The 12,387-nt window shown below is 38.3% G+C and overlaps 1 protein-coding gene across 1 annotated transcript in view; it reads left to right on the top strand.

Moving 5' to 3' along the window:
- The window catches only part of RNF17 (ring finger protein 17), a gene marked incomplete at its 5' end in the record, with an annotated part of 170,164 nt that overhangs the window by 54,958 nt on the left and 102,819 nt on the right, over window positions 1-12,387 (top strand). The window contains 5 exons of the mRNA XM_079773503.1: window positions 1,818-2,122; window positions 4,187-4,345; window positions 6,856-7,045; window positions 8,069-8,237; window positions 11,218-11,408. Coding sequence (XP_079629629.1) covers window positions 1,818-2,122; window positions 4,187-4,345; window positions 6,856-7,045; window positions 8,069-8,237; window positions 11,218-11,408 — 1,014 coding nt within the window. The remainder of the gene's footprint in view (window positions 1-1,817; window positions 2,123-4,186; window positions 4,346-6,855; window positions 7,046-8,068; window positions 8,238-11,217; window positions 11,409-12,387) is intronic.

The following is a 12,387-nucleotide window of genomic DNA, read 5'->3' as shown; positions in this document are numbered from 1 at the left end:
CGATTACAAGTGGTAATTAAACAGTGGGTTTGCCCAGTGAAAGCGGGTATTGAAGTAGGTCAAGGACAGTAACCTGGAAAAAGAGGAAAGTTAAGGACATATAAAGAGTAACCTGAAAAACAAACAAACAAAACAACACTAAAACTGAAAAGGATCAGCAGAGGCTGAAAGACAAACAAGAGAAGTCATAGGAGGGGTTTACGTTTGAGACTGGAGTTGGTTAATTATTGAATGTCTTAGTAAGGTCAGATAAAAGTTATTATAAAAAATGTTTGGATTGCAAAGCTGTGCACATACATGCATCCTCAGCAGGTGCTTGGACCTTTATTCCACGTGTACTTATTTTATGTGAGTTACGTGTACACCCATTGTTGGAAGAGACAGATAAGACTTATCATTACTGAATCCATCTGGCTTTGTTGATTCTAAAATGCTGATCTGTAACCAAGTTAAATCCATCATGGGTTAACGAAAATACAAGCTTTTGAGATCCAATCTCATCTCTTGGATTAAATTTCTATACTTGTATACTTGATGGCCTAAATCTGTGTGGCTAAATGAAGAAGATAGAAAAATACGGAGTAAATGGAATAAATAATCAGCTGTGAGTTAGTGAATAGTCATTTTCAAAGTCTTACCCAAAGGATTCAGACTAATGGTGATTTCTAGCCAAGGTAGAGATTTCTAACAATTTGCTTAGGATCATACTCTTCACTGTTTCCTACACTTTATTTTTTTTTCTTATTTATTTATTGTCTAAAGTTTTACATATGTCTCCTTTTTCCCCGATTGACCCCCTCCCTGCCCCCCCCCCCAGCCATTCCCATCCCAGGCAAGCCCCCACCACCCCCAGTGTCTATGTCTATTGGTTATGCTAATATGCATGCATATAAGTCCTTTGGGTGCTCTCTAACCCCCTCTCCCCTGCCATTTGTCTCTGGATCTATTCAAGTTATGTTGATCATTATATCCCACATATGAGTGAGATCATGTGATATTTATCTTTCTCTGACTGGCTTATTTCGCTTAGCATAACAGTCTCCAGTTCCATCCATGCTGTTGTAAATGGTAAAAGTTCTTTCGTTTTTACTAGTATAGCAGCAGAGTATTCCATTGTGTAGATGTACCACAGTTTTTTAAATCCACTTATCTACTGATGGGCACTTAAGTTGTTTCCAAATCTTAGCTATGGTAAATTGTGCTGCTATGAACATAGGGTGCATATATCCTTTCTGATTGGTGTGTCTGGTTTCTTGGGATAGAGTCCTAGAAGTGGGATTACTGGGTCAAATGGGAGTTCCATTTTTAACTTATGTGGAAGACAGTATGGAGTTTCCTACACTTTATTTTTAAGTCAGTGAATTAAAAGAAGAAATACTCAACATAATTTAAAATCAAACACCTAAGCCAAATCAAAATGACTTCTTTTGAAAACATATATCCACTGCTCCTTTAGGATCAGATCATTGTGGTGTGACTGTCAGTGTCCCATTGATATGCCTCTTGTTGCCCTTTTCAACCCTTGGGCTAGGAACGGGCCATAGTTTTTTGGGGGGTGTTCATAATAGAAATGTTCTAAAATTAGATTGTGGTAATGGTTGCACAACTCTGTGAATTTAGTAAAATATAATGAATTTTCTTTTGTGTCAATTATATCGCAAGAAAGCTGTTTAAAAGTATCCTGTGCACCTATATAACTTGACCCCTTTGTGTGTGTGACAAGTGTTAACTGTCCTATGGAAAGGAAATGGCTTGAGGATGGACATAGAGACTTTATGAAGTGATCTAAAGTAGATGTGTGCTTCTGTTTTCAACAGATACCCCCAAGAAAATGAAATTGGCCAGAATCTTCAAAAGAAATATAATCACGAAAAGAAATTTTCTTGTCGTGATACATTCCCATCGCCAGCAAAGAAAAGGGTTGACATGCCTGTCCTAACTAATGAACTCCTACCACCTCCTTTGCAACCAAAAACTGATGATGTGCATTTGGAAGCAAAAAACTTTCAGCCACAGAAAGAGGTTGTTGCAACAACATCCCCTAAAAGCATTGCTGCTCTACCCCAGATGGGATCTAGCCCTGATGTGATCATTGAAGAAATTATTGAAGAAAACCTGGAAAGTGAGTGACAATACAAAAGCAAGGAAATAATAGAACATGTCTGTAATTAGAAACAAAGTTAGTACCTTTTGTCCCAGTACTTCACAGAAAGGAATTACTATTAGCTTACACAACTTCCCTACTGTCACGTTTTCTAAAGTAGGATAATTTTTATTTTTATTGCAATAATATAGGTAAACTCAGATATAAATTTGATATTTGATTTAAGTAGGGTATTTGACTATTTAATGTCCCACATATAAACATTGTATAAAAGATGAAAATATAAATGAAATTTGTAGAAACAATCACATGACTTTGTCCTTAAATTTAAGAACATCCTCTCTTAAATCTTAGATATAATCTGTTCTAAAAATGAACTATCATGAATGTAATAGCATCTCTTTTGTAACATTTCAATTTATTGTAATGATTTGATTAAATTTCCAGTGTTGGTGTTCTCTCCACTAACATGAGAGTGAGATACTACTGTGTGTAGTTATACTACCAGTCTTCTTGAGGATCATTTTTAAGACCCACTTGGTTCTCTTCCCTTCCGCACACATTAGTTTCACTGATGGACTCTCCAGAATGACATTTGCATACAGAAAAAAAGACATAAAGGACATACTGCTTTCTCATTTCTACTGTATAATCATCTCTGATACCTCAGTGAGTTAAGAAGCCTCTCATGACATTATCTACTGATGCAAGGGGTTTTGCCTTTCCAGTATTTTGTCAATTCAGGTACAGCTTTTTAAACAATAATATACCATTGTCAACTAAAATTAGTACAATTGCCTTTATTTTCTATTTTGATGAAGCATGCCTCACAGATGATCTTATGGGCTATCCAAACAAGCCTCTTCAGAAAAAATCATCTGCTCCTTTTGGATCAAAAGCAGGTACTTTAACAACTCTGAACTTGATGTTGTGGCGTTTACTGTATGTATAGTAACTCTTATGTAGTGTGAGGCAATGAGTAAAATGAATTTTACTGATAACTGAAACTTATTTTTCAATGTTAAAAGTTTTGGTGGTTATTGGCAAAAAATGTTTCTGAAATATATCATACTTCTCTGTTTTCCCAGTTACACATATCCCTTTACCCCATCCTCAATATAGCTGTATTTTGTGATTTGTATTAGATAATGATCCATTATTGGCTATCTCTAATTCCAGTCCTCCTACAGATTTTTAAAACATTTTTACTAGATAAAACATCAACATTGTTCAAAAATTAAATATATGTATTCAAATACCCTGTGAAACTTTTATTCTAACCCATTCCATCCTATTCATCTTTCCCTTTCAGAGTTTCTTTATGCATATACAAATAGATATACTCATATTATTTTTCTAACTCTTTCTTTTGTGTGTTTTTTTTTTACACAAAACATAGCATACCTATTAATACTTATAAGGAAGGAATTAAAACAGAATGGTGTTCTTAACATTATACTCCAGAGATCTTTTCTCATCAGTAGCAACATTTGGCTTAATTACTGTTATATACAAGAAATCCCTCACTGTCTTACTCTGCCACATCCCTGCCTCCATCAAAACACACGCATCTTCCCCTAAATGTTGCTCAATATGTTGACTTTGCCCAGACATTTTTTTCTCCCCTTTCTAACCTATAAGATTTTGGATTCAGAGAAGTTATGAGCTAATTATTAGTTCTTTGGGTATAGTATAGATTAAACAGGGTTTGGGAGGCTATAGTAGAAACCTAATCATTATCAATGGGGTTCTGGGTTCCAAATATGTTCATAAATAAACTCTGAAGTTTTGTGTAATAAAAAGGAGGTAAAACATACAACTGACATTAGAATCTACCAGGTGAACTGCAATTCTACTTATTTAACATTTTTACAAGTAAAGTAAAATATTTGCAATTCAGATAGCTAAAGAGTTATTTGTCTAGTTACTATTTTGGGTTTAGACTCTTGTGGGACCTACATGTTCTAGAGTTTGCAGTGCCACAAAACACTTATTATTTGTTTAGAGGATATTGCGTTCAGTTTTTGTGAATTATTTTCCTAACTTATGGTTTATTAATGTGGTTTAAATGTTCTTATCTAGGTTCTCCAGAGCTAGTTTTTGTAAGTCATGTAATACATCCTTGCCACTTCTACATTCGGAAGTATTCACAAATAAATGATGCAACAGTATTGGAAAAGATGATAAATCAGTTTTGCAATAAGAGTTTACACCTTGATCCTTCAGACATTTTGGAGCTAGGTAATGAAATATTACTCCAAGTTAAAATGTCAGGTTTATGTAAATATTGTAATATTTGGCCAACCCATATAAATATATAATACAGATTTATACTCCAAGCATAAAAGTTTTGGAATTATTTAACATAAGTTAAATTTTGTTTAGGTAAGTTAGCTAAATATTAAAATTGGCTGCTGAGTGAGATATACACAAAAACTGTTATGGAGCAAGATGCGTTTTGTTTAAATGATAAAATTCAGGGCAGGGGAGTTAAGTAGTTTGCCCCCTTGTCTCCAGGGGAAACTGTTCCTCTGAGATGATTCCTCGTGGTGTGATGACAGTCCCTTGACATTCACACATGAATGTTGAGGATGTTTTTGAACACTTCATGAGATGCAGGAGGACAGCAGCATCCATTTCTTAGGACCTCATGGAGGTAGTTGGGAAACTTCATCGTTCTATTCTAATTATAAGGGTATGTGTAATTTGCCATAATTGAGCTTTCCTTATGAATATTTTCCTTATAACCCTGTTGACTAAATTTGATTACGCTCTGTAATAAGAGGAAGATATGATTTGCTTGACTTACTAATAGAACATTTTTCTCATTCTGTTAATAGCAATATCTGTGTGTAACTAATACCAAAAAGTATTATCTGTTTAGCCTTATATAGTAGTTCTTTAAAAGTGTAATTAACTCTCAGCTCATCTTTGTAGCTTAACAGAATATTAGAAGCCTAGGATCATCATATACTTTTGACAAAAATTAATAATTTTAAAACAAAAAATAACGCTTAAATTATGAGTATCTAGGAGGAGGGAAGTATAGTATTAAACTTAATTTTTATGGCACAAATAATTCTCCAAAATTTAGTATGTGCACAAAAGACCTCAGCTTACATTCAGAAAATGTTCTAAGAAAGCCAAAAAGTCATCCTTTGTTTTAAGAATTATTATTATTTCAAGGTAAGTACACATGATTTAAATACTCATTTATGATTTGAGAAGGGGAGAAATGTGATATGATACTTTAGAAGGCTGTTCCCTTTTCCTACCTTTTCTTCATTATATAGAACAACAAATGGCTTTAACAGGTGTTTTTACCTTATCTGTTGCAAGAAATAATGGTTTAATATATGTAGTTTAAAACTAAGAATATTGGTTATGTGGTATATAAAAATAAGAGAAGGTCCACAACAACCTGAAGGCCAAACAAATGTTTTGGTAGAGCTTAAAATTTTAAAGGGCCACCTTGATGTGCCTCTCAACTGTCCTGTTTTATTAGAGGGGATTATTCAGCATCCCTCTGTATATAATCAGTGATCAAGTATTACCAAATTTTTCTGTGATGCATAACTTAGTTTTTAAGAGAATGTGCTCTAAGACTAGTATTCTCCTCCTACCTCTTCTAAGTAGCCGTGTGGCTTGGGCTAGCTTTTCAACCTCTCTTTACCTGATTTCCTCATCTATGTGATGGAAGTACCATCTCCACAGGTTTGTTGAGGGAATAAGTGAATTCAAACATAAAATACTAAAACATTGCTGAGCTCATAATAAGCATTCAAATTCAGGTCTCTTTCTTTCTTACTCTCCACCCTCCCCGGTTATTAATTTGTAATTCATCTGATCTCTCTACTATTAGGTCCTTGATTCATCTTCCCCTTCTCTGAACTCCACTGTGTATTAATTTAATTTTGGCATTTCACACTCTGCCTTTCATTGTTTCTTTACTCTCCCGATAACCAAGATAAAGTAATTGATTCTTTTTTATGTTACCAAAGTATTATACAGATTTTAGTATGTGTATATCTGTACATACATGTGTGTACATGCACAAGGGTAGAAGGTCTTTATTGTTCTAAGTACAATGTATTAGAGTCATTATTTGCCTGTCTTTCGTGAATGCCTTTTTTTGTTGTGGCTGCTAATCCTTACCCGAGGATATTTTCTTCCATTGATTTTCAGAGAGAGTATGGAAGGGAAGCAGGATGGGGAAGAGACAGAGAGAGAGAGAGAGAGAGAGAGAGAGAGAGAGAGAGAGAGAGAAACATCGCTGTTAAAGACATATCGGTTGCCTTCAACACTCATCCCCCGACCAACCAGGGGCAGGGAGCAAACCCAAAACACAGGTACATGCCCTTGACCGGAAATCGAACTTGAGACTCTTTGGTGCATGGACCAACGCTAACCACTTAACAACATTAGACAGGGCCTTTCTTGAGTGTGTTGATGGCAGCATGCTCTCATTCATCTTTTTTATAGTTCATGAAACATAGGTCCTCAAAAAGTGATTGCTGAATATTCTTCGTTTTTATCTCCCCATCTAGTTCAAAAGATTCTGTATACTAGAAACTGTCATACTATACTACCTTCACCCTTCTCATAGCTCTTGACATAGTACTATATCATCAGTAGATAAATTAATTAAGACTTCTTAGTGGTTAAACTAAGGTACACATTTGTAAATTAGAGCTTATTAGGTATTCTTTCTCCATTAACATTGATAATGATTTGTCTCCTTCATTATTTAGGTGCAACAGTATTCGTCAGCAGTATTGGAAATGGAATGTGGTGTCGAGGTATTATCACTGAATTAATTCCAATAGAAAATGAAAATATTAGGAAACATTGTAGTCCAACTAAATTTTCAGTTGGTGAAGTTGCACTAATACAAATATTCATGGTGGATTTTGGAAATTCTGAAGTCCTAATTGTTGCAGGGTATGCTACTTTATAATTATTGTGTATTCCTGGCCTGCTTGGAAACATTTGTGATTGGGGAGAGGGTCAATACTAAAGAATAAAGGAAATTGGGAAAGGGTAGAGAGGAGTAATTTATATATCTTCATTTCCATGACATATGCTTTCTAAGTTTGCTCTATAATTTGTCTTACTAATTACTAAATTAGTACAGTAATATCATTTATCAGTGTTACTAGACAGGGAACTTGGAAAAGGAGCTTTTTGATGTATCCAAACTTAAATACTCTTCTTTGGTGCTTCAAAGCAGGGGAATTATGCATAAAAACAGTTCCTTTATAGCTGCAGGATGATTGAGTAAAAATTTTAATCAGTTTTATATAATTTTATTAATGCATGTTAAAGTGGTATAGTGTCTAGCTCATTATAGATTTTCAAAAATGTTTCTCTCAGTGTTCTAGGAAAATAAAACAAACTGAAAATCTTTCTGTAGTAAGGACCAGTATTAACTACAGCATGATCACTAATTACTTAATAGTCATAGCTTTATAAATAAATAGATTTCTACTTGGGGCATCATTATCCCCTTAAGTTTAAGTAGATATATGAAAGATAATTCAGGTAAAGGCAATTGAGATTTAATTATATAGGTAGCAACAGTGTCTATACTTAAAAGCTAGATTAGCCCTAACCGGTTTGGCTGAGTGGATAGAACGTCGGCCTGCAGACTGAAAGGTCCCAGGTTCGATTCCTGTCAAGGGCATGTATCTTGGTTGCAGGCACATCCCCAGTAGGGAGTGTGCAGGAGGCAACTGATCGATGTTTCTCTCTCATTGATGTTTCTAACTCTCTATCCCTCTCTCTTCCTCTCTGTAAAAAACCAATAAAATATATTTTTAAAAAAGCTAGATTAAATCTATATTGTACGAAAGTATGAACTAGTATATAACTTTCTAGAAGATTTAACCTAAGGAGAGTATCCTTAGAAAGCAAGTTTGGGTTTGAAGCATTATTTTCAAAAAATATTACTGGAATTCTTCCTAGAGTTGGTGATACCCATGTGAAATCAGAACACATTGCTGAGCAACATATAGTACTAAATGACTTATGTCTGGTCCTAAGGAAGTCTGAACCATACATTGAAGGGCTGCTGAAAGACTTCCAGCCATTAGCACAGCCATGCTCATTGAAGGACATTGTTCCACAGAATTCAGTAAGTAAAACTGAAATTATGCTTTCTTCTTCGGGGGCTAAAGTATTCCAGTTTTAGCTAGGTATTGTCAGTCAGATTGCTGAGTATAGGTTTAAGGCACCAATTCTAGTAAATACATTTTACATAATTATCTGATAGTGCCAATGAAAAAGGAGATGAACTTCATTTTCCACAACTGGAAATGTTCTTAGTGGGAAATTGAGTTGAATAAGCATATATGAACATAGTGATAGGTGAAATATCCAAGTAAACCACTAAGTTTTGCAGTCAAATAAGTGTGGAAAAATAAAATATGTTGTGGTTTGTGTTTCTGTACATTTCTTCACTGTTTCCATGGCACTTTGTTCATTACTCTATTTATAGCCCATATAGCATTCTGCTTTGTATTATTTATTAACTAGAGGCCCAGTGCACGAAATTTGTGCACAGGGGTTGGGGGGTTCCTCAGCCCGGCCTGCACCCTCTCCAATCTGGGACTCCTCGGGGGATGTCCGATTGCCAGTTTAGGCCCAATCCTGAACCAGCAGTCGGACATCCCTCACAATATGGGACAACTGGCTCCTAACCATTCACCTGCCTGCATGCCTGATCGCCCCTAACTGCCTCTGCCTGCCAGCCTGATTGCCCCTACCTTGACCTCCTGCCAGCTTTATCGCCCCTACCTTGTCCCCCTGCTGGCCTGATTGCACTTAACTTGCTCCCCTGCCAGCCTGATCACCCCTAACCGCCTCTGCCTCGCCCCTGGCCTAAGCTGCAATCTGGCCTCCCTCTGCAGGAGGCGACCTGGCCAATCAGGGGCAGGCGCCGCCCCCATCACCCCGCTGTTGCTACCATTGCCAGTCGCCACGGCTGCCTGAGCCCAGGCCCTTGCAGCTGCCATGGCTGTCTGAGCTGCGGCTCCCCCCTCTCCTGTGGCGCCGGACTGGCCCGCCCCTCCCGCGCAGCGTCGGCCCTAGGCCCTCACAGGCACTGTGGTTTTGTCCGTATGGACATCTAGAAGATGTCTGCTCTAATTAGCATATTACTCTTTTATTAGTATAGATATCTGCATATTCCCCAGCAACATTGCAAACTCCTAGGAGATAAGAATGCATGTCAAGTAGTTATCCTCTCTAATAAAATGGTAATATGCAAATTAACCATCACTCCGCTACATAAGCCACGCCCACCAGCCAAACCACGCCCACCAGCCAATCAGGGCGAGTATGCAAATTAACCCCAATCCAAGATGGCTACAGCCACAGAGAGCAAGGTTTCCCAGGTAACAGAAGAAGCCAAGCTTTCCATAGCCGTTGCAGGCCTAAGCCTCCACTCAAGCTACAAAGTTTCAATTATAGAAGGTAAACAAATTCAAACAAATGGCGGCAGAATGGAGCTTGAGAGAGCAGGCCAGGGTTGCCGGCGGCAACAGGGGAAGCAAAGCTTTCCGCACACCCTGGCCAAGCTCAACCACTTAAGGCTACAAAGTTTCAATTGTAGAAGGAAAATAAATTCCAGATACCAGGGCCTCCCCTTGGGTTGCCAGGGGGCGTGGCCCACCTGCAAACCACCACAGGCCCCTCGCTCAGGCCGCCCCACACCCCAAGGGAACCCCCACCCTTATCTGTGACACCCTTCAGGGCAAACCAGCTGGCCCCCACCCCTGTACCAGGCCTCTATCCTATCTAATAAAAGAGTAATATACAGATTGATCATCACTGCAACACACAATATAGCTGCCCCCATGTGGTCAAAGATCCTGCCCCCATGTGGACACAAGATGGCCACTACAAGATGGCCAGCAGGAGAGGGCAGTTGGGAGGCACCCGGCCTGCAAGGGAGGGCAGTTGTGAGAGACCAGGCCTGCAAGGGAGGGCAGTTGGAGGTGATCAACCCTGCAGGAGAGGGCAGTTAGGGGTGACCAGGATGGCAGAGGAGGGAAGTTGGGGGCAAACAGGCTGGCAGGGGAGCAGTTAAGCATCAACCAGGCTGGCAGCGGAGTGGTTAGGGGGTGATCAGGCTGGCAGGCAGAAGCGGTTAGGGGAAATCAGGAAGGCAGGCAGGCAAGCAGTTGGGAGCCAGCAGTCCTGGATTGTGAGAGGGATCCCAGATTGGAGAGGGTACAGGCTGGGCTGAGGGACAACCCCCCGCCGTGCACGAATTTCGTGCATCGGGCTTCTAGTATTATTATGAAAGAAGAAGTCTCTCTTTGCTCATCATTGTACTCCAGGCATGTAACAGATCATCTAACACATAGTAAACATTTAGCAGATATTTGAAAGAATGAATAAATAAAATCTAGGAGGAAATATAAAAATAATAGACTGGTGTTTTCCTCAAAGTGGTAAAATTGTTCTTTTTTAAGTCTTTTATTCTAAGTAGGCTTTACTTTTATACTCATAAAATCTTTAGAAAGATGTTTTATTTTTTGTTTTTAAGGAATGTGTACTTTTAATCCTTAAAATTTACTTTATGTTTAGCTACTTAAAATTTCAAAAATAAACTTAAAAAACCTTTTTCCAACTGGTGAATATTTTTCTTTATTATTTAAGTAGTGTATACTTCACATATTGCTAGTAATGAGAACTAAGGTAACTGATGATTAGAAATATCTTGATTGTATTGCATGGCTTTCATTATACTTCAAAAATTATCTTTTGAATTTTCATCATTTAAGTGGAAAATTCATATGTAATACTGGAGTTTTTTTGGAAATATTTATAATCTTCATACTAATATTCAGCCATGAAATTAAGTCCTGAAGTGCAGTAGCTATGGAACCTTGAGACAATATTTATAAATCAAAGTATGACCCACACTCCATGCATCCCTAAGACTGTCCTTAGGTTTGTGGCCCCAGCTGCTACTTAATATCTGTGGTTGGCTCAGTGCCTCTGCTCAGATTTTCAGACTTTGGTTGTTTTTAAGCTAAATTCAGAATATTGTAACATTAGAACTAATTATAATTATGAAGTACATTATAACTTAACTTTTTACACAGAATGAAGCTTGGGGAGAAGAAGCTAAAGTAGAATTTTTGAAAATGGTAAATAACAAGGCTGTTTTAATGAAAGTTTTTAGAGAAGAAGATGGTGTGCTTATTGTAGATCTGCAGAAACCACCAACAAATAAAATAAGCAGTGACATGCCTGTGTCTCTTAGAGATGCATTAGTTTTTATGGAACTGGCCAGGTAAGTAATTTATTAAACCTTAAATATTTTTTGAGATAATAGCTATAAATTGGAATAGCAGATTTTACCTTTAAAACTATGGGCCCAAAGTAAACCTCAACATACTCTGTAAGAGGTTAAAAATATTGCTGTCAAGTTTTCTAATTACAATTGCCTGTGAAAACTACATTCAGATCATTTGATTTATGGAAATAGAGAAAGTTAGGTACCTCAAAGTAGAAACTATGTGTAGTTACTGAACATTTTTTATACTCTTGATAAGTTCACAAGTAACTACACTAGGATTTTAATAATTGTAGTTTGACAATTCCTGACTTCAATATTCTAACCATTCTGTATTTAATATATGGCTCTAGAATCCTATATAATAAAGAGGTAATATTAAAATTAACCCTCACACCCTCACAAGATGGCTGCCTACTACCAGGCCAGCAGGGCGGGTAGTGAGGGATGACCAAATGACTGAACAGCAGGCTACATGGGGCAACCAGGCCGGTGGGGGGTGGGGGAGCCATGAGGGGCGACCAGGCCAGTGGGGGGGGGGCGGTTGGGGGCAACCAGGCCAGCAGGGGGACAGTTGGGGGCAACCAGGCCGGCAGGGGGACAGTTGGGGGCAACCAGGCCGGCAGGGGGGTCAGTTAGGGGCGACCAGGCAGGCAGGCAGGTGAGCGATTAGGAGCCAGCAGGACTGTGAGAGGGATGTCTGACTGCTGGTTTAGGCCCAATCCCAGGCAGTCGAACATCCCCCAAGGGGTCCCGGATTGGAGAGGGTTGGGCTGAGGGGAACCCCCCCTCCCATGCACGAATTTTGTGCACCGGGCCTCTAGTGTGGGTACTATAACTTCCTTTCCTTCTTCATCTCTGATGAATGAAGATGACTAAGTTACCACAGAGATAGTGGAAGATACTTTCTGTTCTGAGTGGTTATATAACTCTGGAAGTGAACCAAGTAGGTTCCATTCTGAAAAATAAGAGTAGA

The sequence above is a fragment of the Cnephaeus nilssonii genome, assembly GCF_951640355.1.
Source record: "Cnephaeus nilssonii genome assembly, chromosome: 6".
NCBI classification, from domain to species: Eukaryota; Metazoa; Chordata; class Mammalia; order Chiroptera; family Vespertilionidae; genus Cnephaeus; species Cnephaeus nilssonii.
Note: the sequence above shows the minus strand (reverse complement) of the source record. Positions and strands in the feature narration are given on the sequence as shown.